This window comes from Panthera onca, chromosome A2, assembly GCF_046562875.1.
Source record: "Panthera onca isolate mPanOnc1 chromosome A2, mPanOnc1 haplotype 2, whole genome shotgun sequence".
Classification (NCBI taxonomy): Eukaryota; Metazoa; Chordata; class Mammalia; order Carnivora; family Felidae; genus Panthera; species Panthera onca.
In genome coordinates this window covers 75557422-75579848 of record NC_138340.1, presented here as the reverse complement: position 1 = coordinate 75579848, position 22427 = coordinate 75557422, and the positions used below count along the sequence as shown (strand labels likewise).

The following is a 22427-nucleotide window of genomic DNA, read 5'->3' as shown; positions in this document are numbered from 1 at the left end:
CGCGGTAGCATGAAAGGCTTTGTTGAAAAACCACTCCTTCCATCTTATAAAATGGATGTGGAAGGCAATGCCTGCTATTTCACTTCATAGTCCCCCTAAAGGACGCATGCGTCGAAAGTTTTTTCCAATTTTATGATTTCAAAGACATATGAAGTTTTGGTATACTTCATTTTATCAGATAATACAAAGTATGTGTCCACCACAATTTCTCCCACCTTTGAACATAAAGTTTTCCCATTTCTTGCTAGATCATCCCAGGCCTTTTTCTTCTGCTTTCCTTCGTGTCTTGGTCTTCTATTTTTATTTCATGGCCTAACTGTACTTTTGTCTTTATTTGAGGCCTTCTCAAATATATGTTGGAAAGAGACAGTGTAAATAAATGGGAAATCATTTGTGCATTCAGCCTCAGGGCTTCAGAGCTTAAGAAGGTCTAACTCAGAGATCACATGAAAAATGAAAGAAGAGGTTTCCAAATCCCTCTCTGTGATACAAACGCAAAACATGTGGAATTCAACCACCCTGAAACGCCAGAGAAGAAGGTGAAGCTTGCGTTTCCAACATCATCCCTCACGGAACAAGGGTTGTCTTATGTTTCAGTCCTGGGCCACTTATTAAAAGAGGCTCTTCTAATCTATTCAACTTTGATCCAACAATACTACTTGGACAGGATACAAACCTGAAATAAACTCAATGGAACTAGTTTTGGAAGTCGCACTGGTAAAAGACAATAAGCAGTTTAATGTGGATTTAGTAAATACGACTTGGGACTAAAGACTCTATACTTCATGCTTCTGTCTCACACACATAGAAAGACAGTATAAATGAAAAGAATGCTTTTATTTTGTAAGTGGGTAAATTGTCTCTTCCAATAAAATATCCAGGGACATCATTATCTGGGAATCCCAAAACAGACACTCAGACCTTGCAATGACTCAGAAATTTGCTCTAAAGTATACATTTTAGATGCGTGTGAATAGTTTGATTAAAATTTTCAATAAAATGTGAGAGCAGAAATACGCAGTATTCTCAAATGGTATTTATAATGATATAACTTTTAATCTGTAGTATAATCCAAATAAGACATTAAATATTATAAGTGAATATTTAACTCTATATGGATATTATTATAATTTTACATATTCAAGTTGTAAAACCTGTCCTTTTTATATCTCATTTTCCACTGAAAAGTGAGAGATTGCCTTATGTTCAGGCTAACAATATTTGAGATGATGCTTACTACATTCTAGGCATTTTTAGAATCATGCAACAATGAGTCTTAGAAATTAAAGGTATTCTGCCAATACTGACCAATTGTTCTAAAATGACCTGAAAAAAAAAAAAAGGGGGCGCCTGGGTGGCGCAGTCGGTTGGGCGTCCGACTTCAGCCAGGTCACGATCTCACGGTCCGTGAATTCCAGCCCCGCGTCAGGCTCTGGGCTGATGGCTCAGAGCCTGGAGCCTGTTTCCGATTCTGTGTCTCCCTCTCTCTCTGCCCCTCCCCCGTTCATGCTCTGTCTCTCTCTGTCCCAAAAATAAATACATGTTGAAAAAAAATAAATAAAAATAAATAAATAAAAAATAAAATAAAATGACCTGTAGACTAGATCATAACTGATACATTTCCTGTACTCCTGAGTCACAAAGTCCTTCACTGGTGATAATTTGAATTCTATACAATTTAATTTTTAAACTTTTTTAAAAATTTTATTTATTTTTGAGAGACAGAGCAGAGTGCAAGCAGGAGAGGGGCAGAGAGGGGGAGACACAGAATCTAAAGCAGGCTCTGGGCTCTGAGCCGTCAGCACAGAGCCCAACACGGGGCTTGAATTCACAAACCGTGAGCTCATGACCTGAGCCAAAGTCTGTTGCTCAACTGACTGACCCACACAGGCACACCAGTATTGACTTTTTTTTTTAATCACTGACTCTGTCCCAACTGATGTGGTAGCTATAATTTCATTTAGTCTTCAAAACAAACCACTCGAGATGTTTTTTTACATTGACAGAATGAATGGATGGAAATATAGCAAATGTTAACAGTAATAAATGTCACTATCCAATTTTTATTTCTTCTCTTTTCCATTTTTCTCCACAATGGCCACGTACTATTTTTTATCATTTTAAGAAAGCAACGGCCAGCTAATTAAAATTTATTTGCTAAAGGATGATTATTCAGAAACTGATAGATCCAGAATCAAAGCCCATATTTTCCTCTGCATCACACTCTCCCACAAAACTTTAAGGACCTCATGAATTATTATATCTCTGTCACCATTATTTAATCAGACCGTTAGAATTTATATTGCAGTCAGATGGAAAAAAAAGAGGACAAGAAGGTTGCTTTTCAACTTATGAATTCATTTGTGTCTCTGATCACAACCACTAACGAAACCAAAATATATCATTACTTTCATGATTTCATTGTTTTACCAGCATTGTGAAAATTCTTTAAAAGCTTGTAAGTGACCACACCTAGCAGTATAGAAACATCCTTGGGAGGCGTTTTCCCTCATCTGGGCAAAATTTCATGTCTAAGACTAATGAAGAAAGAACACATTTACTAGTCTGAATTTAGAAAAAAACAAACAGAGAAACCAGCTCATGACATTATGGATATGTTTGCACAGTTAAATGTGTCCATACCTGATATGAATCACCTTCTGACAAAATGACAAGTTTAGCAATTTTTTGTTCATTCTTTTCCATTGGTTGCTTCTAGATCAAATGAATAAGTTACACAAATTTCTTTACAAACCTTTCAATGCAGAAATTCCAGAGGGACCTAACTAACATCCCTACCCCTCAGGGACCCCCAGTTGCTCTAGCAAGTTAGCTCCTTGTCAATGTCGCCCACGCAAGCTCAGGTGGCAACTACCCCCAAGGACTGGGACACAGTCACCTACCTCTCCAAGGATCCCGCTGCCATTTGTGACCAAACTGGGGGTGAATCTGAGAATTCTGAGCCGGCACCAGCACCTAGCCTGCAGCCCCTGCATCCCCTGCCTCCCCTCCTTACGTTATACAGAAGAATGAAAGAATATTTACCTGTGACCCTGAGCAGTGTGCCAGCACCAAATGCTTTGTAAGCCCAACCATACCAATTCCACTGTCTGAAAAGCTTTTACAGAAATCTCCCTTTGGGGGCACCTGGGTGGCTCAGTGGGTAAGTATCAGACTCTTGATATCAGTGAAGGTCATGATCTCAGAGTTCAGGAGCGGAGCCCCACTTCAAGCTCTGTGCTGACAGCTCAGAACCTGCTTGGGATTCTCTCTCTCCCTCTCTCTCACTCTGCCCCTCCCCACCCCATAAAGGAATTAACTTAAAAAGAAAAAGAAATCTCCCTTTGCACCTCTTTACAAATTGTGCCTGTATTTTTTCAATATTTATATAAGTATATATAAATGGGCCCTGATAGCATTAAACAAGGATGATTCTCAAGCAAAATCACATTGTATATGAACTTAGTCAAGAATGGATGAACTGACCCCTCTCTGCCTGGACAGTTTGGTTCTGTCTTTCCCATCTTATGAGTAATAATACAAATTATGAGCTTATGAGTTAAACATTCAACTGAAGAGTCGATTTGAAAGTTAGGCTATAGAAAATTAAATATTCATATTTAAAATAAAGCTTAATGCTCCTAATACCATAGAATGGCCTAGACCATGCTCTATGGAACAAACAAGTCTTTATTGGGTCCCAAATTTTGCCATAGTACCTAGCCATGTGAATTTAGGCAATTAACTGAACTTCTCTAAGCCTCAGTTTCCCCAACAGTGATATTAAAATAAGAGGGTCTCCTGGGCAGGGCTGTGGAGGGCTGAGATAAGGCACTGTAACTAGTCAGCATGGTACATGGCTCTCAGTCAATAATAGCTACAATTGAGAATATTTGTCCACTAGACTGCAAGCTTTTGGAGCGTTGGGACTGCGTCTTGTGCCCCTTTTATCTCTAACGTCCAGCCTAGACACTGTCTTCAGTAAATATTTGCTGAGACAATACATGAACAAACAAGAATATTGAACCATGAAGATAGATTCTTTTCTTGGACTGTAGAACTGAAATAGTTTACCGAGCTCACAAATTCCATTACACTGGGCAATCTCGGCACAGTATCACATGATTACAATTGCACAAATCTTGACTAATCTCTGCCTACCCTCTAAGAAGCTAAAGTAATAAGACTATGTTGATTTATTGAAGTTCTATAGTCATTTACTGCATTTCCTGCAAGAGCTAAATTTTTGCACTGCTGCTGAAGAGGAGATCAAAAGCAATCATGTGGGTTTTGCAGGTTAATAGAGGAGCACTGTTAATACTAAAGGTACTTAATCAAAGTGTTTCTCACTTAAAGACCCACAAAAAAAAAAACCCACCTTGAACCAATAATTTACATAAATAGTTTACAGACACAGGCTTACAAATATTTTAATTTCAAGCCTGCATCTGTACTTTTATGTGTATATTTTGTAAAAGTAGATTTTCAATCTGCTTGCAAGCAGGGAAGGAAAGAAACCCATTCCTTTGGAAATAAAACAAAAGTAGTTTTGTTTCCATCTATAGTGACCCGTAGCTCCAAAACTGCTGTCCATGTGCTGAGGTGATCCTACATTGTCTTTCCTAAAAAACCTCTATCAGTTTTTCATTCACAGGATCAAAACAGGACAAAGTTACTTACCGGGAGGAGTTACTATGAGCCTAGTTCCTTCTGTAGATATCTTGATCCATCACACTGGTTAGAGGTTATCACACTAGTTCGAGTTTCCTCAAAAATGTCAGCCTTCTCCTGAGCCTCATGGCATGACCAGCAGGTAGGAACCTTGTCCTGGCAATTGATCTTCTGGATTCCCCTGGAAGTCCTTGAATATAGGCTTCATGGCATTTCATATTTTCTACGTTTTCCTCAGATTAATTGACACAAATGTCTGCTTTCCATGGAGGCAATAATCACAGAAAAGTGCTCATAGAAAAAGGAAACCAGAAAAGCAAATGAAAAAAAGAAAGAGAGAAAGAAAGAAAGAAGGAAAGAAAGAAAGAAAGAAAGAAAGAAAGAAAGAAAGAAAGAAAGAAAAGGAAGAGATCAGGGCCAAGTGGTCAACCAACGACTTTTCTAAATTACTAGGAAAAGTGTTCAGGGAATTAAGAGGTTTTGATTTCCAGGTGTTCAAGTGTGTGAAACCGCTCAGAGAACGCATCAAAGGAAATCCCTTCTGTTCTCATAAACACCAGGCCTGCTCTGTTAGCAACTGGGGACTGTATTTCTGAAAGAGGATACGTTTTATTAACTGAAAATGCAAATATGCCAACAGAAAGATCTTCCTTGAAGAAACTTGGAGAAAAAGGGTTAAAGGTGAGATAAAAATGCCCACGAACGTTTTACCAAGACCAGTCACTCTTTCCATTGTTGTGTGTGAAGTTCTGATCTCTTCTTTCCTGAAAAAGGGACATAAATATTTTCGTGGAGTGTAAATGAATCTAGCAGCTAAAGGTGCAATATGAATATCATTTTCTCTTCAGCTGGTTTCAGTTCACTTTATATTCTGAGCAACTCCACGTGTCATTGAAGCATCTTTTCGTGTCTGAACCTATGAACCGTTTATCTCTGTCACTTCAGAGGTTCCTGAACCGGTGCAAATTTCTGAATCTCTTTCTGTCTCAAAATCCTCATCTGAAAATAGATGTGATAAAAATTCCTATCTCAAAAGTCAATGCATATTAAATAGGTGAATGTATTTCAGTTTTCTATTAACTGATAACACAGGTTCTGGAATCTAGTAAAGTTTTGGTAATGATTAGCTCTTATTAGTTCTGCTATCGTTTTTCAAATTTAACATTCCATACGGCCAACCATGAGTATTTGCCCCAAACTTCCATGGTGAAAATGCTTTTGTGACCATTCTTGCGTAGGAACCTGGAAAATTAGTCAAACATTATTAGCACTTCAGTTTTCTGCATTTCTTCTCCACATTCCTCATTTTCTCCAACCTTTCTTCACCTGTTTGCTTGCTTTTATGATTTTCATACGGTTTTCTCTAAATGTTTGTGTGCATTAAAACTTGAAGCATTTCCGCCTAAAACTTATGTGTCGCTCTGTCACATACCACGTGGAGCTGATGTGAACTCCAGCTTGCATCCTCTTGAGAAAAATAGAAAGGAAGAAGCCAGGATGGCTGGATTTTCCTCCTGAGGCAACTGGCCCATCTTCCCTGCTTTCCAATAACTGCCATTTCTGAAGTGATCAACACTAGGCAGTTTCATGTTGAGGAGGTAGACCAGAAGGCAATGGCCTACAACTAAGAGGACTGATTCTTCCTCAGGAAGACTGTGTGTCCTGGGAAGGAGAAGGAGAAGAGAAGGCAGCCATGATCATTCTGGAGCGAGGTTCCCTGCACCGTCATCACTGCTGGGCGTTTCCTTACGGACCCTGTGTGTGTGCATGGACATGTGTGTGCATGCGTGTGCCTGTGTGTGCTCGTGTGTGCATGTGTCCCTATGTGAGTGTGTGTGCGTGTGTGTGAAAGGGTGGCAGTTGTGAGGAGTGTGTCTAATTGGGGGAGCCCACACTTTCAGCTGAATTTACCTAAGGAATACTGAGAAACCGTATTTGGAAGGTCTCCTTCCGATGGTGAGAATGAATTCATTGTTTCACCAAGGCACATAAGGTGGGGATTCCTTGGACACAGCAGAAGGGTTCAGATGTCAGGAACCAAGAAGGGGGATGAATCACCACTTCAGATACATTCCTGGAAAATGTGTCTTGTCTTCATTAATTATTTCAAACAGGGAAGAAAACAAAGGCAAAATTTATCTTTTAATTCATTATTTTAAAACTTTCGGAAAAAAATAGGTATTTCATTTTCTTATTTCTCATAAAATTGCTCACAATACTGAATTATTCTTATGTGAGGGGCACTTTGCTACAAATATGCTCATTTAATCCTCTCATTTAATCCTCACAAAGCCTACTAAGGGGGTGCTTTATTTCTTTATTTCTTTATTTCTTTATTATTTATTATTTATTTATTATTATTTCCAATCTTTCAGATGGGAAAAAGGAGGCTTTTGACATACAGGGCATTTGATCAAAGGTCTGATGTGAGTAAGTGGCAGAACAGTAATTTACAGCAGAGGATCTGTATCTGGAACCCATGTTCTTAAACGGCAGACTTTATTTCTTCCATATACACTTATGAGAACATAGTAGATTACATACCATTCTGTAATAATAATGTGCCTACATGTATATGCACACAGGTATGTATGTGTCTGTGTGTACGTATGTCTCTCAAGGCTCTAGAATGCACGGTTGAGGATTCATCACAGGAAGTACCCTGAATGTGCTTGCTCAGTACTGCTCCCTAAGATTCATCTATTCACACATCCGTTCAGCGAGTGGGTACCGAGGCTGCATTACCCACCAGGCACGCGCAGACCCTGGCGAGGTCACAGAACCGCACACAAGGGTGTTCCTCCGGGCACTTGTATCCCAGCAGCACCAGCCTCCGTCTGCCTTCGTGTGGTGCAGCACCCGGCCCTCGAGTCCCGTCTGGGACCGCAGTCGCCTGCCCTCCCTCCATCCCAGTCCCCTCGTCATGCGGCCTGTGTCACCCAGACTCCCTGGAAATCTCAGGACGAATTGCTGAGGGTCCCTGACTCACTAGGCTGTTCTCCACAACCCCAGACAGCGGCTGTCATCAGGAGGCAACGGGAAGCTGGTACAGGAGGCTGCCGTCCTGCAGGTGCAATTGGTGGCCGTCTGCTTCTTTTCCTCTTGATTCTAGAACTGAGGTACCTGTCAGGGAGCACGGGGCGGGGCTGAGGCTGAGGCTGGGACGGGGGCTGAGGTTGCCCACGTGCAAAAGGACCAGAACTGAAGAGAGGGCTTGGGGCCGACTTCCTGGCTTCTCTCATACTTGGTACCCATTTGTCCGTGGCTCCATCTACTCTGTTCTATGGACTTTGTAAAAAGAATCACAGTGGAGGAGACAGGGTGTCTCAGTGCTGCCAGTTTATTGTTCTCATCTAACTCCTCTCAGCCAGTGTTACAAGAGGCCAAGTTTTATCAGATGCTCCAGAACCTGGTTCATTTTTGTTGGTACCGATATGGCTAAGGTGGAGGATGCATGCTGAGTACTGTACGTAAATGTATTTATCCTTTGTTCCTCCTGTGGATAGAGATACTTCTGGTTGTCATGTTGGCTACTAACCAGAAAGAGAGACAGAGACAGGGAGACAGAGAGACAGAGAGAGAGAGCACATAAAACAGACTTTTCCTCAAAATATCCAGAGGAGGCATTAAGTAATTTCTTAAGGTTCTCACATAATCTGAACAGATATAGGAACAAACTCATTCGCTCAGAGAAAAGTGACAGGTGGTTGCTGGTAAGTGGCCATGTGTCTACCCAGGCTTTGCCTCAAAGCACAAGGTGGAACCTGAGAACCCTGATGGCCAGAAGCTCGGATCAGTGTAAGGTGTGTGACGGCTGGTGTCAGGGAAGGAAATTGTGGGTCAAACCTAGGCCACCTTGCAATGCAATTTCTGAGGTTTCTGATCTGTCTGGAGAATATTCGTCAGGCTGTGGCAACAACATCCCATCAGTCCATTTCCAGATAGGTAGGCAGGAGTCAGTGTAAACACACCTAGATGATAAAGACAGAGACTTGGCTATGTAGATAGTGATGGAGTCAGAGACAGAGACGGGGACAGAGACAGAGACGGAGACAGAGACAGAGACGGAGATGAAAATAAAGATACAGAGACACAGATGTAGGCACAGGTATATCTTGTGCAGAGACAAACTGTTAAAAGTGCCTTGAGGCAGATTTTTCTAATTAATTATCTCAAATATTTTTTGCTAAGGAATGGAGACAGAAGTGAGATTAAAGGAAATGCTGATAATTACTACCGATAATTACTCAGGGCTGCACGCTAAGCATTTGGATTTCTAATCTCATAACCTCACACCATCCCTAGGGGTGGGTGCTGGCATCTCTGCTCCGCAGAAGAAGGTTCTGGAGAAGCTCCAGCTCACTTCCTCCTCTCACTGCACCCCCTTGGGTTACCAGGGTCTATGCAAATGTAGGCTTTTGTGGTTGTTGTTGTTGTTGTTGTTTTACTACATTCCCTATGACTGTTTCTCTCAAGGCTCTGAAGGGTAAAATTTGGTTCCTAGATTCAAATAATAGTATTTTCGTTGGTTCTTTGACGATTCTTTTTGGAGGCTAGTTTATCTTTTTCAGCTCAGGAAGCTTCATGGACTAAGTTGTTTTGAAAACTCTGTACCTTGTCCACACCACTCTATGTAGTTACTTCCTCCTGAACAGGGTCTCCCATAGCACAGAAGCCTCCTTTTTACTAATTAAAACACGGCACAAGCTAGGCAGAAAATTAGAAAAAGGCACTTTTTCCAGGCTCACACAGCCCTGCTCCAGGTACAGGGCGGGGAGGGCTCGGGATGGATTGTGGTCCCCACTGGTGCGCCCTCCCCCCTCACACAGGCACCTTGAGCAGGGCTCAGTGGTTACAGCAAACCCAGGCTACACCTCTGGTGTACACCTCTGGCAGGGGATGGGAGCGTCGTCATTGCTGAACTCACACATGTCATCTTTTCCTCCTTCTGATGCTGGAGGAGGCACTAAGCTTACCAACTGAAGACAGTTTCCTCTGGTTTAGAACAGCCCCTTTCAGGCTAGTTCTGTCTCCTTTGTCCCGTTCCTCATCCTTCTGTCTCCCTGCCTCCTGCTCACCCCAGGATGCCATCACTGCACCCGGGAGGAGAGTTAGTTCTCACAGTCTCCCTGCCGCCCTCTTCCAGCCCTTGTCCCTGCTCTCTGGATTCAGCCTCTTTCTCTGAATTGTCCTGTGCAGTAACCAGCCCCAAATCCACCCCACCAACTCACAGCACGCCTTGGGATGCAAAGTTCCCACCTGCCACTTCTCATCCAAAGCCTGGCTGCTGCCTCCTGTGGTCCTCTCAGCGCCCTGACCCTCTCACAGATGCTAAGAAGCGTTTGGGTTTCACAGATGCTAAGAAGCGTTTGGGTCCCAGCCCGTGGGGACAGTCAGGGCTGGTTTGGGCTGGTCTGTACTGATGTCTCCACTGTTGGTGGTGTTCCTCCAGGGCCATGTTCCAGAAGCTTGACATCAGCCAGATGTTCTCACGTTCTCCCTCCATGTGCTTTGGGTTTCTGTGGAATTTTTTATCCTCCCTTGGATAAGACCCCCAGAGACAGGGAACCAGAAAATACATTCTCTTACTGTCTCCCCAACACATCACATCACATCCCAGCGCCAAGTGCTAGCCCTTCTCTGACCTGCATGTGAACTTGGCCGACTGAACACCCCCACTTTTCTGCATCTAGAACTTCTAGTGAAACTCTGTGTTCCCAGTTTGCCAGGCTTACCCACAAATCTATAAATGAGAGACTTGAAATATAGGGGAAAAAAAACGACCATTTTTTTTTTCATTTTATTCTGACTTTCAAGCTCACTAGCTCATGATTAATTTTAAAAAATGAGCTTGGGGGCGCCTGGGTGGTTCAGTCACTTAAGCTTTCGACTTCAGCTCAGGTCATGATCGCACAGTTGGTGGGTTTGAGCCCTGCGTCAGGATCCAGGCTGACAGCTCAGAGCCTGGAGCCTGCATCAGATTCTGTGTCTCCCTCTCTCTGCCCACCCCACTCGCACACACACACACACACACACGCACACACACACACGTGCACGCACACACACACACACTCTCTCTGTCTCTCGTAGAAATAAATAAATAAATAAATAAATAAATAAATAAATATTTTAAAAACTCTTTAACAGAAAAAAATGAGCTTGTTCTGGGCACAGCTTCACTTTCATGGAACTAATTCTCATGGTTTTCCCTAAACAGAGGAAGGACTCCCAGTGACATAATGCACGTCTGAGAAGAAAACTCTACCAGCTAAAAATTTCCAAAATATCATCCTCATTGCACATTTTGGTTGTTTACTTAATTCTGACTGTGAGGTTTTAAGTCTTCTCCATGTAGTTGACCTATTATACTTTCTGCTAAAGCAAGTTTACAGAACAAAGAAGATATGTGATTTTTCTTACCCTTTTTTACTCTTCTAGCAGACTGGGTTCCGGGACAAACTGTCTGAAAAAGTAAGTCTTCCAGATGTGTGCCCACTGTGACTCCTTAACCGTGGCTTCATGAGTGACCCTCATACTGTCCTCCCCAGGCCCTGCTGGGCGGGGCAGCAGGTCTGGGACAACTCATATTTGCTCACAAATGCCAGAGTATGTTCTTGTAAAGTTAAGAGCACTAAGAGAGTTCAAAGTGACCCAACAATACATTGAAACAACTTAGACTGTTTCTTCTCTAAAATCTTCTCTAAAAACCAATTCTTCCCTCCCTGAAAGAAGTACATTTGAAGAATGTTCATGATGATCACAAGAACTCCTGGACAGACCCAACATCCAGCACTTTATCTGGCAGCCAATGGAGCAACGTGGATATGAATTCAAATTTGTTCACTGTCAGCGCCTTCAGATTGAGCTTTTCACAATTACTGAAAATCTCTGGGCACCTAACTTCTCTCTGAGATAATCACAGCATTTCAACATACACTGTCTCCAAACAGGAATGCAAGTCAATAGGAAATTATGTCAACCCAGACACCTGGGGCAGGGTTAGGGACATCTGTGTGGGTACATTGATAACCATGAGACTCCCTTTCCTCTCTCCTCTGATAACGAGGCATCACATAACAAGTATGTAAAGTGCTTCATACTGTGCCTAGGAGTACACATAGGAGTTCTCAGCAAAAAATACCTGTCATTAAAATCTTATCAGAATCACATTATATTTGTTAATTTTCAAAAAGAACCTAATTATTTTTCTTGGCCAAGCAAAGAAAAGCAATCAAAGAAATCTGTTGACCTATGGGCTACAAACGCTAAGTCTGCCACTTTCAGAATATAACTGCAGATTTTGGTAATCAGTCTGTAACTTCAATTTAGAAGTTAAAAGAAAAGACAACAGAACCGCCGTAGATAGGAAGGGTCAGTTTGTGATCAAAACAATTATATGTCGACCTAAAGGTGGCAAGGGAGACGAGGAAGGAAGGACAGAAAAGATAGATCAATTATAACAAAGGTGAGAGGCTGGGTTGTAGTTGACATTGTGAAGGTGGAAGACAATTCTCTGGTCTCTTTTAATAAAATTTGGGATGGTTTCACTGCCGTACAATTGTTTATTCTATTAAAGGACGTCAGGAACACAGACTTGGATTCATCATAATATTGTGTCAAAAAGCACTGTAATCATGTATCTACACAGATATCTCTGTAAGTTATTAATTTTGTTCTACTTAGGTGATGACGATTTACTTCATAACTCGACAAATACCTGGAATCCCTGATCTAACTGAAGAACGACAGCATTACAAATAATCTACATGCTCCTCTCTGCTACGTTTCTCAACTGGAAAAGCACATCCTGTTCTGTTTGAGATGGGACCTCGGTGGTTTTGCGGAAAGTGAAATGAAAGGAACTAAACTCTCCTGAGTCTCCAACTTGTGTTATTTACTTGGAGGCAAATATAACCCACTTATCTGACTGCTTGATTTCATTCTTTTGTTCCAGTCCAGATGGACTGTCCGCCTCATTTACCTCGCCCTGGGCATTACGAGGTGGACCCTCATGGACCACATGTGTGGGTTTCCTTATTCTCTGGTTGTTGTTTGGAAGCAGTCAGTGGAAGCATCAGGAGGAGGCTGGGAGTTGGGAGCAGAGTGAGCTCAGGGTTCCCTCCCTGAAGGGGGTCTGCATCTTCGCAGGGGCCAACACATAGTGCCATCTACACCAGAGACAGAGGGTTATGCTCAGGAAAACACAGGTGCGAGTGGAAGTGGCCATTCCCTTTTATACCAATTAACCCACAGGAGGCATTTATTTCTTCTCTTCCAGGACCCTATATCCAAAGGCTTGGACGTCCATCCTAGTGCCCGAAAAAAATGCTTCTGTCAGGGGACATGGTGATGCTTCTTTGAACTTCAACTTCCATTGACCAACAGTCAATGCATATCAGAGCAAAGATGCCCATTAGCATAATCCCTGGGGACTGGGGCACAGAGCAGGGGGAGAGAAACATGGCGTGTTGATCTTGGGGAGGAAACAGGTTTCACAGAATCCACGCTTAGTGCCCCACAACATCCACCCTTGTCCTGTTACTGGGAGAGAAATCTGTACCCCCAAAGTGGAGACACACAGAGTCCTACTTGAAAGGCTCTCTTCTTCTCAGTCTCCAGATGAAGAACACGCGAGGGCAATTTTCTAGCAACCTTCCAAGAAGGCTAGGAGATCGTGTTTCAGGCAATAAAAGTGCCCAAGAACGTTGCTGAAGGAAACCAGGGTTGCGTGCGACAGTGTGTGTGCTTCTGCTGGGACCATCTCACTCCTGCCTCTGCGTCTGGACAAAAGTGACATAAGGAAACCAAGGAAGTTACAGCACAGCGTTAATAAGAAGACTATTTGTGCCACTGTGTGTAGTACTTGGTGTCTGTCCTCCACGGGGGAAAAGACACACTCAGCCCAAGTACCTACTCCGATTCTCCAAGAATGGACCTGGTCTCTAAGTAGGCAGATGGAGTCAGTGGGTATCCGAAAAGAAAACCGGATTTTCTTTTGTAACAGAGGCAAAAGTTGTTGTTCGAGAAGAGGGGACAAAAATGATCATGACACAGCCCGTTTCAGGCCTTTCACCATCAGATGTCACATGTTCCGTCTACGTGCTCAGTAATATGCAAGATTTTTAATATTAAGTAACGTGAATTGTTTTCAAAAATACATCTTAAAATAAAATTCAAAAGCAATGCAAGTTTGCTACAGACTAATTAGGGTGGAAGTGACGTAGTAAAAACTATCCTGATCCCAGTGTTTAGAAGTGACCCCTCCAATGTTGTGCTCTTTCTTCTCTCCGAGGCTGCGTCCCAGAACCCATTCTGGGGGGTGAAACATAAAGAGCCCTCAGAAAAACACACTCAACATGGATTTCCAGGTGTGTCTAGAAATCTTTAGAAGTGCGATTTCTAGGAGATGACTCTGAGGTAACAGACATGACTTTTCCACAGTACTGGTGGGTGTGAGCAGTTGGTATTGGATATTATAACTAGGAAAATTGTGATTTTTGAGGTGTTCTTGGACTTTATTCAGCATTAATTTGAAATTATAATGTTGCTTCTATTATTCAAAAGCATTGCGACTCACCCACCTCAGGAATGAAACAAATGAGGTGAGCCCAAATCATCAGGATTTTTCAAGCAGCCATCTATGCAAAGTCCTTTACCTTTGAGGTAATGTGAGCCCATCAGTATATTCAAAATATGAATCTCACTTCAACAGAGATAGAGGCCCTACTATACTCAGTCCTATATACTCCAATAAGATATTTTTAGTGTTTTCATGAATCAGCCTTGAAACAAGCTTATAATTAATCATCTTTACTGAAGGCAGAGCTGGTTGGCCTTTACTATGTGGGGTCAAAGTGTCCTGGGTGAAGCTCACCTTAGCCAATAGGAGAAGAGCAGGAGGAGGAAATGACTCCAAACATAGACTTCTTTCCTCCTCCACATAGGGGGTATTTCCTCCCTGTACAAGGCCACTGTCCTCTCAGGCTGTACATCAAAAGCACAATGGATCCACGTGGAAAACTGAGATTGACATGGACTTGGGATCACTTCTCATGAGAGTGTCTTCATATTTATCTCACTTCTCTCTAACTAAACGATAATAATCAGATCTCAGAGTCACCCCTCTGTGGAGTCAGGCACTGAGAAGGTGCAGCAAGACGAGAGGGTTCGGTTGTATTAGGAAATGGGGAGGACAAATGAGGGGACCACCCCCAAGAGGGAGGGAAGGTAACTTTCTGCCCCTTCAAACCCTCCCCCCCTCACACACTTCCTGCACTTGCTGGAGGCCTTACCTTGACCCGGGACTTCAGTAGAGGGTCCAGGTGTTGTTTGGGCTCCTTCACAGGCAGGCATGTCTTAAATATAAATCATCCACACAAACAGAAGCTCATCAAGATGGAGGAAGATTTAGCAAATCCGAGAAACCAATTTACTTCCGATCATTTAGACTTCCCTTTCATTAATTATTTTTGCCAATGCTATTAGGTTGTACATAAAACTGGAATTTTCAGTTGAAAATGCATTTAATTCAGCTTAGACCTCCTCAGAGAGTTTTATCTTCCCTCCACACAGCAGGGCCTCTCCTGTTTATGGCTAGGGAATTAGTAATATAGCTTTTCTTTTCTTTAATTTCTTTTCTTTCTTTTTTCTTTTTTTTTTCTTTTGGTCAAGAAGTTGACTAACTTTATAAGAAGTTAGTGAACATAGTGATATATTTTTGGTATAATTTTGCTTTAATACAAAAATCAGTCACACATTGTAGCAGTTAAACCTCCTCACTTTACAGATGAGAGAACAGAGGTCCAGGGAAGCTGGTCCCCAAATCCCATATGGAGTCACTTTCAAGGAGAAGGGGAAGGCGGAGGGCCCGGGGTCTCGTCCAGGGCTGATGCATGCACCTGCCCTGAGGATCATTTCCCCGCAGGAGAGTGAGCGCCAGGCATGGGTGAGGGTGCTGCGAAGTCAGCCACAGTGTTTCCTGGGCTTCTGATCAAGGAGTCTCTTTCTCTGCACAGGAACCAGCGGTGGGCGGGGCGACAACTTAGAAACTGGAGTCAGGAGCTGCCTTCCAGTCTCGGCTTGCACCCATTTTGTGTGGAATCCCCAGAGAGTCTCTCGGCCTTGAAATTATTTGCGCGATATGTCGTTCCCACATTCTTCATTGGAGATGGTCAGAATCTTGAATCGTCAGTCTGGCACAGCTCTGTTCAATAGAAGTAAGTGTTAGACACAATTTGAGACACAAATTAAAAACTCCCTAAATGCTGCGTTAACAACAAGGTTAAATAAATAACAAAGTTAAAGAAATAATTCTAGCACGAATTTTATTTAGTGAATGATATCCAAAATAGTATTTCAGTGTGCAGTTAATATAGAAATTTTTAAGGATATATTTCATCTTCTTTTATAGTCTCCAGAATATGCTACACAACCAGCCCATCGCGGCGTGGACTAGTGCACTGGCTACATTTCAAGTGCTCAGTAGCCACATTGGGCTGGTGCCTGGTGCTCGTGGCTGCTGCCTTGTGCAGCTCAGATCCTACGCTCCAGGTGCTTCAGAAGCTCGGCCCTGGACGATCTTTAGAAAAGTGCCTCCAGACGGGACAGCCCCCTGGGTCTGCACCAGCCTGTGAGCCAGGGCTCCTTAGCCTCCTGGGTCATGTGCAGTGGACCCGCGGAGAGGGGTGTTCTCCAGTGTCCAGGGTACTCTCGGTTGACCCAGGAAACCCCAGGGACCCAGCACCCATGGAAAGTCCAGGACTGGAGCACCCTGGGAGTTGGAGACTTTTTGCTCAAGGACCTGAGCTTCCTGTAAGGCTGTGCTCTGCTCTTCCCAAACAGCACAGTAATACACGCCCTCATCGCTCTTCGCCAGCTTCAGCAGCAACAGGTTAGAGCTTGTGCTATCCTTGCCTTTCTTGGCGTGGACCTTGTCCGCTGTCAAGACACCATCTCTGGTCACATATGAGCTGGACATATCCAGCATGAGGATCCTCTTGGGGGCTGTACCCTGCTGGTGGCGGTACCAGTGGATGTAGCTGACCGAGGCGCTGGTTTTGCAGGGCAGCGTGGCCCAGCTGCCTGCACGCGCCACCACCACGGCTGGCTGCTCCACATTAATCGCTGCCACGCCACCTGCGAGGGGGGACAGCGGTGAGACAGGGAAGGATAAGAGCCTCAGGGCACCCCACCCACCCGCACTGGGGAGGGAGTCAGGACTTACCGGGATACAGGAGGGCACACAGGAAGGCGAGGGGACCCAGCATGGTTCTGCTTCCCCGCTGGTGGGGAGAAGCCCAGGGTGACCTCCCAGATGTACCTGCTGGACGGAGACTGACTGGATGGGTGGCAGAGGGCAGGTTAGGCTCTGAGCTCTTCATCCCTGAGGCACCTGCTGGTGAGAGACAGAGAGAGAGAGGCTGGAGGGTGGAGCCAGAGGGCAGGGACAGGTCTGACCACAAAATGGGGAGAGGAACCCCCAACGGTCAGGGTGCTGAGAATACGGAAGAGCTTTGGTACAATAAAAACACCACTAATAATAGCAATCTTTGATTCGACATGGACTATGGAGCACAGCACTAATTTGTTTCTGCTCAGTGTCTCTTTCGAGGCTGCATGCCTAAGAGGAATCAGGTGGGATGACAGCCGGGTCTGGCTGGAGACAAATCCCAAGCCTCAAATGGCCACCTGGCACTCACAGAGCAATGGCTGTGCAGCCTCCCTGGGGGGCAGGGACAAGCAGAGCAGCAATCCCTGCCTAAAAGGCACGGGGCTCCCAAGCGGGCACTGGAGCATTGTCCCCAGAGGTGGCATCAGGAGATTAAGTGCCCTCACATAACATGATAGCTGTGCAGTCGTGGGCGAGCTGTTTCTCCTCCTGTTCTTCATCTGTCAAAAGGGACCTCGTTCGTTTGCAGGCAGAGTGAACAGGAAATGTGAGCAAAGCGTGTAGCCTGTCCCAGGTGCATAGACAAGGCTCAGGAAATGTTGGGGATGGGTGTTTCACCTCAACACTGGACTATTGTCAGTAGATGTTTTCTGGGCAGTAGATGTTTTCTCATAGCATAGGATTAGTTTTGAAAAAAAAGGATGTGGGCTTGTGTGGGCACACCTGTGTGTGTGTGTGTGTGTGTGTGTGTGTGTGTGTGTATCCAAAGGAAGAAGCCTGCATCGACCCAGGGCAGTGTAGATCAGGCGGTGGGACCAGGTCCTGCAGTCCCAGGATCAGATCTTCAAAAATGGGAAAGGCAGGGCCTTGTGAGGGGTCAGCTGAGGAATGCACAGGAAATGGGTGAGAAATAAAGATAGCATTGACTTCCAACCGAAACGAAAATTCCTTTTCACTTATGGCAAGTATACCAAGGCTTCCTGGGTATAGTTATAGTAATTCGTTATACTCGTTATAGGCTGACCGCCTGGAGGGAGAGGGCAGTGGGGACAGCCAGGAAAGGGACTTGGCTGGGCTGGAGGGCTGGGTCCTGCAGCACCCATGACCAGACCCAGCTCCCGTGCTCCTCTTCCTGGTAAAACTGGAGGGCAGACATGCTGAGCTATAACCGAGATTCAAAGCTAAAGTGTCCCAAAATGCAGACTTTGAGGTTGTGCTGAGATGGTGAGGTGTTGAGTAGATGCTCTGCAAAAAGAATATTCCAGGCCCATCATTCAGACCCTCAGCAGGTGTCTAGGGCAGCTGTGCTAAAGTGTTAAGTGGAACAGAGAGTGACAATGGGGGAGACATCTGACCAGCAAAACGGCAGGTGGAAAGAGTCTCAATATAGAAGGTGAGCAGTGTGGGTGGTGACAAATTGGGTGACATTTTTCTTCCTGCTTTCTCTATTTCCTAGATTTTCACCAATGAGAAAAATCTTACTTTGGGGGAGAAAATCCACAACCTTCTACTGTTTTTTGAAAATAAATTTTATTTCACATGGTCAGCATTCAAAAGTCTGTTTCTCTCAATTACTGTTACCGTTTTTATTCAAATACTACTCACATTAAAGTCTCTCAACAGCTCCCAGGCTCAGTGGGTAATGAAGTCTGCCCCAAACCTCCAGCCAAATACTCTCTTGGGTGTGTCAAATGACAAAAGTGAAACAATTTAGTTTGTAGAGTGTGATGTCCTTTATTGAAAGAAGAATAATCCATGGATTGGGGCGTTCAGTGCCTCACAAGCAGTGGACACGGTTCCCCAGGGATTTGGGCAAGAGGGAGTCTATAGAGCCTTAGAAGCAGCCAAGGGGGAACAGGCAGGATTAGGTGGGGTTCAGGGATCTCCCTACAAGGCTAGCAGGTCACTGAGGGAATAAGGAGAGAGCTTTTGGCTCAGGTTGATTGGCTGGGGTTGCATATCTGATCCTATTTAGAACAGGGAAATCATTACAGATTCCTGGTGATGGGGACCAGCTGGCTGGGATATACTGTTTCTGGTCAAGGGCAGCATTGACAGGGACAGGAAAGGGACCTACATTTCTGCTTGCTGACCTGGGACCCTGGGCAGGAGCGGCTCCATCCTGGGCCTGGAGATGTATGTCAGCAGGTGACCATTGTTCACCTTTCCTCTACTCTTCCTGCTGTGGGGTGTGCCTGCTCTTCTCTAAGTGGCACTAAAGGTCATATTTCTTAAAAGATGCTCATGTTTAAAGAAATAATAGGGAAAACTCTTCAGCAAGAGAGAAAGAGTAGCCACCCTTATGTGGAGAGTGGAGGGTTCTGATCAGGACCCCAATGACTCCAGGAAGAGAGAAATTACGCTGCACTTGAGGGAGCAGGACGTCCTGTCCCCCCAGGTCATCCCGCTGCTGCCTGAATGAAGCTGCTCTGATGGCCCCAGACCTCAGCCCCAGGGGAGAGGCGGCTGGGTCACAGCAGGTGTGGACTCAGGCAGACCCTGTGCAGAGGGCCAGGTGCTGAAGCTTGGACCTGCTCGGTTAACCTCTGAGAGGCTGGCGTGCTCGCCTCACCTGGGGCAGCTCCCCTCCGCCCAGCAGAGAGTCTGAGATCTTGTCCAGTGTGACCGCTTCCCTTGGTCACGTGGAATAAAGGGATGCAGACATGACGTCAACTTTCGGTGAACGGGACAAGCCCAAAAGCCCAAAAGAGGAAAGACATTGATATAATTTGATGAGTGGACTGTCCATAAAATATTCTTCCTTTTTTCTTCCATTTACATGTTTATAACACTTTGTGTTGAATCCACATTTTTCCTTAAATATATTTCTCTTTTGTTAGGTTAATAGTCCCATTTTTAAAACCAAGTCGTAAGTAGCATCCGGGACATTCACACTTCGCTATAGAATCACAGAACTTTAAATACTTCAAGCTGAAGAAGAAAACCCTCATTCCAGATGCCTCATTGTTTCTCATCTTTAAAGCTCCCCAAAACAGGTGATTCCTTCAATATTACAAAGCCATGAGCAGCTGAGGCAGGATTCGAACCTCCCCCCCAACCCCCCATCCCTCCTCTGTACCGTGAACACATCACATTGAGTGGACCTGTCATTTCTAATTCAGTAACTACATCAGAGTACCCACTACATGTCAAGGCTGGGACCAGGCCCTTTTTCAAACATAAACGTTACTTTCGTAACCCTTGAGAGTTGCAAAATTCTGTGAGGCACACATTAGTGTTCCCAGTCAACAGATGACGACCGTCAGGCTCCTTAAGACATTCCTCACATTGGACTTTGGAAAACAGCTGAGCAAATCTGATAATCATGGAACCAGCTTTATTAGAAGAAATTAGGATCAGTTATGTTGGTGTGCATTGGACCCTTCTCAAAGGTAAATGTGTGTGTGTGTGTGTGTGTGTGTGTATGTGTGCACTCATAACAAATTAACTTGATAGAGAATTTCCTCCTCAAGTAAAAAGGCAGCCTCACAAAGGTTGTCAGATTTACAGGAAATTGCAAAATGCAATGCGATATTTGGACATAAACTACAATGATTTTGTTGTTTACCTGGAATTCAGGGAAATGTAAATCAAATCCACATTGAGCTAGCACCTCACACCTGATAGATGGCTGTAATCAAAAAGAGTACAATAACAGGTGTCATCGCAGAAGCTGGGAAGGGGGGAAGGGCAGGGACTCTGGCTGACCATCCTCTGCCCAGGGACCACGTGCAGGGGACACGAGGCTGTTGCAGGAACAGCTCCAAAAGCCGACTGTCCCAGGCAAGCGTGAGTGTCTGCGGTCCGGGAAAATCCCTGCTGGGCCAGATGGGGCATGCTTTCAAAATTAAGAAAGTATAAAACTACCATCACCTAGAGCAGAAAGAGAATCCTTAAAACAAGAAAAGTAGTGAGAAATCTCCTCCACCAGAATGTTAAAGAAGCTATAAGCTACAGCACAGAAAAGAGGGCAGTATTGGCCCCAAAGTTTGTTCATGAGCACAAGGTGCCCTAGAGGAGGGGGACGGGGGGAGAGAGAATGAAAAAATCTTAAATTGCATCCTGTGGGCTTAGTGTTGTTAGTGGTGATTACAATTTGTTTATATTCATATTTTTAAATTCATGTTGAGAGCGTTACTTAGCAAGATGTCAGTATAAGGGGAAAATGCAAATATACAATTTTTAAGGATTAGCAAAACTGTGATCTATAGTTGAATCCTCGTCTCTAAAAATTACTCCCTTTGTACATATCCACTGAGAAAAGTGAAAGCCATAATAACCTAGAACTCTGAGCACTCCTGGCATCTATGCTGTGGGATCAAACACCATTTCTTACCACGAGCACCAGGGCTCAGGTGAGAAATGACTGAAACCAGAAATGACACAATAGTACAGAGTCACCACGTACGCACCCGTCTCCATACAAACTATGTTTCAGGACAGCAAAGAGTTGATGAACGACAGCTTCACTTCATGGGCTCAGGACCAGTATGTGCGGGAGAAATTAGAGAGAACTGGAGAAGGAGGGAATCGCCCTCCTGCAGCCCCTCATGAGACACTAGATTCAGACACGTGTCACCCGGGGGAAGGGGGTCACAACTCCGTCACCTGCACTGGCACTGCTCCCGCTGCCCTTCTGTGTCCCTGTCCCCTCCTGACATCCCTCTGTCTCCCTGTGTCTAGCTCTTCGCCTTTCTCATTTCCTGTTGCCGTCCGTCCCTCTGCATCTTTCTCTCCACGTCTCCCTTTCCAGCAGGGTCTCCTCCTTCTTTATTTCTCTCTATCTCTCCTCTGTCTCCTCCTGATCTCTCTCCCTCTCTGTTTCTCTCTACATGTCTCTTATTGTGTCTGCGTATCTGCCTCCCTACATCTGTTTGGCCATCTCTAACACCCAGTTTCTATTTCTATTTCTCTCTCTCTCTTATTGACTTTCCACTCTCTCTCTCTACCTCTCCTTCAATGGTCACAGTAGCTACTTGAAATTCTTTGTTATTCTGACATCTGTGTATTTCCTTGTCTTCTGATGACCACTTCCTGTCCTCTCAGCGCCCTTTTCATAGGGGCCTCTTCTGTCCATCGTCCCTTCTTCTCTCTGCTTCTCTTTTCTGTCCCCTGGGGCCTATGGGATGCAGGCCTGTGGTCTGTGCTAAGGGGGAAGGATGGGCCCAAGCTCACAAATGTACGTTTACTCCTTGGGTGTCTCCTGATGATCGCACCTGCCACATATCAAGTGATCAGAACGATGATGGCAGTGATAGAACTGTCCCCAACATTGCGGCCCTGGGGGACAAGGTCATCGCATGCACACCTTATATTTCTATCAGCTGGTTATGAGGTGTTACCTAGTGACAGTGTGAGAAATAGTCTA

General features: G+C 44.4%; 1 protein-coding gene across 1 annotated transcript in view; it reads right to left on the bottom strand.

Moving 5' to 3' along the window:
- LOC132674570 (uncharacterized) overlaps positions 1 to 17091 on the bottom strand; it is a 31801-nt gene extending 14710 nt beyond the window's left edge. Inside the window, exons 1-3 of the mRNA XM_078442579.2 lie at positions 16895 to 17091; positions 16500 to 16806; positions 3046 to 3110 (exon numbers count right to left, since the gene is read on the bottom strand). Coding sequence (XP_078298705.2) covers positions 3046 to 3110; positions 16500 to 16806; positions 16895 to 17051 — 529 coding nt within the window. The 5' untranslated portion in view covers positions 17052 to 17091. The remainder of the gene's footprint in view (positions 1 to 3045; positions 3111 to 16499; positions 16807 to 16894) is intronic.
- Positions 17092 to 22427: the final 5336 nt, after the last annotated feature.